Genomic DNA, 5,134 nt, shown 5'->3' with positions numbered 1-5,134 from the left:
GGTGTGATCAATAAATGAAATGGAGAATTTATGAAACAAACGAAAATGAATGGGCAGCTATCAGAAAAGATGTTGCCAAAGGAGAAATTATGCCACGTTCTCACAGGGTTCATTATGATGCTATTTAGTTCTAATTCCATTTCCACACTGTTAATCCCTCTCTCTCCCCCCCCCCCCCCCATCCTTCCCAGTATTTATGTCATACGGGCTGCTTATACATGCTCCCTTTATATGCATATTATCATTTTCCAGATAACAATCCTATGGATAAGATTGTCCTTCGGATCTGAAATACTAGAGAGCTCTCTAACCCAGATTTTGTTTGACGTCAAAAAGATTGTTTTTGGTAAAAATTTTATTCGGAATTCTTTGCATAATCTTAGGCTAATATATTTCGCCTATATTTGCAACAGAATAAATTATTTTACAAAAGGTTTATTGAAACTGTATTAATAACAATTTTTAGGAATTTTTGTATACAAAATAAATTATTCTCCACATATTGTGACCACTTAAAAAAAAAAAAAAAGAATTGTGCCAAAAGGTGCAATTGGAAAAAAAAAGAATGTTGCATATTTTTTTTAAAAAATTACAATAAATTATTTATATATTATACATTCAATTCAAGACAATTCTATCTCATTAAATCTATCAAATAATAAATAGATAAATAACAAATGTCGATTGCCATTAGAATTTGAAGAAAATAACGTTATAAATTACATAATATAATATTTACAAATATACAAATACAGCCAAAATATGATGCAGAACCAAAGTCTTCATAGTTCAAGCCACAAATTCAAAAGGCGGTTCGTTTTCTATGTTATTCAGCGAAGATTTATTTAGTTTACGGGGGTCCTCAGGGGTCCACACTTTAGCCGTTCTGATAATGTTTTGTTCTTTCAGCTGTTTTTCATCCGTCCACGAGAGAGAATGTCCTGCAAGTGGAGGTAGTCCGTAATCTGGGTCACTGGGGGACGGAGATCCTGAAAAAAATAATCGAGAAATAGCAATGAAAAGGAGAACCTATCACAACTAGACTGAATCAAACATAAGAGATTTCGTTTCAGGATTTTGCCCGGTAGCATGCCGAACTAATCTAATGACAAGATTACCCAATGCTATCAATGACGATCAGAGCAACGTCAGACTATAATAGATATACTGTACTGTATTTTCATATGGATTCTCATTGTTAGTTACAAGTAATCATGCATGTTGATTAACAGGTGCAGGTAGGCATGCACACATAAGCATCAGCATCATTAGAGCCCCTGGGGAGTGGCTCTCTCTCATTCCTCGGGTGGCCGTTGCACTTACTAGTGCCCCGGTGGCAGATGATGACTTTCTTGGGCTGGCTGTTGCCGTCACTGCCGGGGCTCCTCAGGGGCAGGTCGGACTGCACGAGCTCGCTGAGGAAGTTGATGTAGCCGATGGCGAGGCGCAGCGTGTCGACCTTGGAGAGACGCTTCTCGTAGGGCAGCGTGGGGATGTGCGCGCGCAGCCCCTCGAACGCGTCGTTGATGGACTGCATGCGCCGCCGCTCGCGCACATTGGCCGCCTGTCGCAGCTGCTGCAGCTCCGCCTCCGAGCGCGCCCGCCTGCGCCTCCGCAGCGCCGCCACGGCCGCCGCCGCCGAGCCCCGCAGCCCGGGGGACAGAGAGCAGGCGGTGTCCCCGCATTCATACAGGAAGCCGGCGGAGGACGAGGACGAGGAGGAAGAGAAAGAGAAGTTGCAGTTCTCGCCGTCTCCTGCCGCCGCCGCACGCCCCTCCTTGTAGTACTCGTGCATCTGGCCGGCCAGGAAGTCCACCTCATCCTCCAGGAATTCATCGGCATCCAGGTGGTCGCGGGAGGACTGGTCCGTGAAGAAGTCCTCGTCGTCGAAGTAAGGCGACGGGAAGGTGTCCAGTCCCGGGAAGTGCTCCAGCACAGCGTCCATAGCGCTGCCGTTGCCCGGTTACAACCGCAGCAGCAGCTCAGCTCCGCGCCACTTCCCGGCACCCTGTCTGCACTTTGCATGAGCTGCAGGCTGGCACGCGAGGATTCTTATAAGTACATCCAGAGGCGCGTGCCGCAAAGCAGAGGACTAGACCAATCAGAGCGCGTCTCGCCCCCCTCCTCCCTCCACCTGCCGTGCTTTATTGCACCTTGCGCTGTGAGGCGGGGGCGGGGGCTGAGTGGAGCGAGACAGTCCCCCCCTCCTCCTCTACCGCCCGGCCCCAGACAGGTACCTGCCAGGGCAGGAGCTGGGGCGCCTCGGCGCTTTTACAGCCTGCCAATGACCTGCTCGACCCATTCTGCAGCTTGAGTCACACCAATGCCCGGCTTTGTTCACCAATAATAAAAATCTTAAACAAAAACGTCAAAAAGAAAGAAAGAGACATGTATAACCATTTCTGTTTAGAAAAAGTAATGAACTAGGCTAGAGGCACTGTTCATAGATGATCTTAAATCCATCCAGGTCTAATAGAGTCTGCTGCGCTTTTGCGTGCAGAAAGTACTTTTCTCCATTCTATAGAACCGGAATGCCTTGAGTTACTATTGTAAAAGGCATGAGCAGAATCCATATCCATTTACTACAACAAAATGACAAGTTATTAATGCCAATATAACATACCAAGCCACTTATATACTGGTTCTCCATTGTATTACACTGCATTTATCTTTTTAAACTATCATACTCTATAATCTTATTCCTCAGAAATGTCTTCCTCCCCCCCACCTCACCATTTATAGGGAAAGTATATAATACACAACACTCTATATGCCTATAATTCTCAGGTGTGTATCATCATGCTTTTTGCGTCCAAGGCTTTTTGTTCATTCAGAACCGAAATCTCTTTTAACAGTGATATCTATCCACAGAATTGCCATAATTGCAGTCTAGTAGTTTTAAGAAAAGATATTACCCACAGTTTGTGTGCTAGCCTTTATGTCTCACTATAAAACTACTGTAGAGAAAATGAAATGAATTAATCTTTTTCTTTTCTTCTTTTTTTTTTGTGACATATTTGCTAAGGTCTTTGTCCCATTCTAAGTGCATGGACAAAACTTTTAGAAAACAACGCTTTTATAGGAAGCGCTTTCTTTTTCAAAGATTCTAATTTATATCAGTCAAATTTCCCATTCCTTAACTCTCCTCTACCCTTGACCCCTTTTAACTGTTCGGAGTTTATTAAAAAGTCAGCAGCTGGTCTGAGCAGTCAATAAAATCCATTCAAGCATCATCACAATGAGCAGGACACTGAATATTGAGATTTTTCCACTATCACTTGCACGGAAATTAATATTTTAACTCGGAGCCATGCACTATTCGGGATGCAACAGTGTCAGTAATACTTACATAAACTAAAGAGTTATTCTTCGTACAATGATCAATGAGAGCCAGAGAAATGATTTGAAAACCTGCAAGAGGGAGGCTTCATTCAGGAAATGAGTGGATTCTTACCTAGAAAATGCAAATCATTGGCTGCTAGTTTAAAATGTAGTAAGTACTAGTAAAAGTTTTGATGCAGGTTGTGCTTTTATTCAAAGACCTTATGTAAACGTATAAGTCGTGCTCCAAGCATGCACATCCAGCAAGAACACAGCACAGAAGTAAATCCTAGGGCAGTGTATGAGGCTGACAATCTCCTGCTGGGCAGCAGACAGTATTTTGGAGCATTACTCAAAGGGACGGGTTGGAAAGATCAGCCTCGAACATAGTGGAGGGTCCTAGTATAAATCTCAAGATTGTGCATGGATCAAACTCTGTAAGGAACTGGAAGGACCAAGAAGTAAAAAAATTGAGACGTGTTGCAGGTTGGGAGATTCTCTTCCCCCCCCCCCTACCAATGATCTAGGGAACTAGTATCCACCGTTTTGGGGTTTTTGTTTACGGGGATCAGAACACAGGTTTTTGAGCTATTCTGCCTTTCAGAGACTGATCCAAAATGTTGAAACTAAACAATTTAGACATTTTCCAGAGTACCACATAAGTAATCGAAAGGGAATTTCCTATTCGGAGTTGCATTTTCTGGCAAACTGCTTTCGTTTTCAATGCGTGGATTTGTTTAAAAAAAAAAAAAAAAAGAATCCTGCTTGTCTGTCATAAACCAATGATCTGAGTTCCTACCGCATTCAAAGCAATTATCTGGCAGACCCTTTAGCTATTTTAAGAAACACACCTTGGTAGCCAAACTGGCCATGGCCTTGTACCCAAAACTATGACCCCAAAACTACCCAGCTAGGATGCACCTCTTTAACCTCAGTCTAGCCCCATATACTAAAAATACTTCAACATTTGTACCCGAGTGACCCTGGTGAATGCATCCGTTTTCGTAGGACAGCATAGATAAAAGAAGCTGGATTCTCATCAATCAAGAAGCAGTCCTCTGGTCAATACTTCTGTCTGTGGCAACCGAGCGAGCAGCCGGAGGTTTCCGCAGCAGTCAGCACTTGGACAGGGACTGACCACTGGCCCAGATTGGCCAGAGTCAGCTCCTGCCTCCAAATCACGTGATCACTGTGACCTTTCTTGCTTTTGTCCATTGTGGAGACACTTCAAAGGCCACGTGGACCTTTGAGGGGCATACTGAGCATCTGCAGGTTTAATTTTTCTGCATGTACAAGTAATTGCCGACTGTTAACCATGATTAATTTCTGAAAATGCCACACCTCTTTCTGCCAAAGTTGAATTGAACAAACTATGTTTAAATATGTGTGTGTAAAATGTTTATGATTTTTATATAGTCTCAGGAGTCTATGTGCAAATGTGAATAAGAATGCTGGTTCCTTGCCAGAAAGGTATCATCTCAAGTTATGCATTATCTCTTTCCTGCTTAGGAGGGGCTGCTGAAAAGTTCTCAGCCCAACTAACAAAGTTGGGGCAGTCTACATCAAGGGCTGTACACTTAGTCCAGTGATTTTCCTTTTTTTTTGTTCCATATTTTTCCAACAGAATGAAAAAAAAGTGGAAAATCACTGGACTGGGTAAAATGCAGACCCACGGACCTCTCGGATCTTAACCGCATGCCCTTAAAAATCTGCTTACCTCGGTTTTGACATCTATGGTTTGTAATTTCAGTTTATCTCTGATGGACCTGTAAATGAGGATTCCACAGACCTCGTGGATCTCTATCACACGACC

At 43.3% G+C, this 5,134-nt stretch overlaps 1 protein-coding gene across 1 annotated transcript; it reads right to left on the bottom strand.

Annotated features, from left to right (window-relative positions):
- Positions 1 to 642: 642 nt before the first annotated feature.
- PTF1A (pancreas associated transcription factor 1a) lies at positions 643 to 2,017 on the bottom strand. The gene is made up of 2 exons (XM_033929607.1): positions 1,324 to 2,017; positions 643 to 989 (listed from the first exon to the last, which is right to left on the bottom strand). Exons 1-2 carry the CDS (start codon positions 1,943 to 1,945, stop codon positions 790 to 792), a joined length of 822 nt encoding a protein of 273 aa, XP_033785498.1. The 5' UTR covers positions 1,946 to 2,017; the 3' UTR covers positions 643 to 789.
- Positions 2,018 to 5,134: the final 3,117 nt, after the last annotated feature.

Source organism: Geotrypetes seraphini, chromosome 2 (genome assembly GCF_902459505.1).
Source record: "Geotrypetes seraphini chromosome 2, aGeoSer1.1, whole genome shotgun sequence".
NCBI classification, from domain to species: domain Eukaryota; kingdom Metazoa; phylum Chordata; class Amphibia; order Gymnophiona; family Dermophiidae; genus Geotrypetes; species Geotrypetes seraphini.
Note: the sequence above shows the minus strand (reverse complement) of the source record. Positions and strands in the feature narration are given on the sequence as shown.

Bases quoted from the DNA above. Each gene is read 5' to 3' on its own strand.
- PTF1A (XM_033929607.1), bottom strand. From the start codon at position 1,945: ATGGACGCTGTGCTGGAGCACTTCCCGGGACTGGACACCTTCCCGTCG. The intron at 990-1,323 runs GTAAGTGCAACG...TATTTTTTTCAG, and splicing joins CATCTGCCACCGGGGCACTA to GATCTCCGTCCCCCAGTGAC.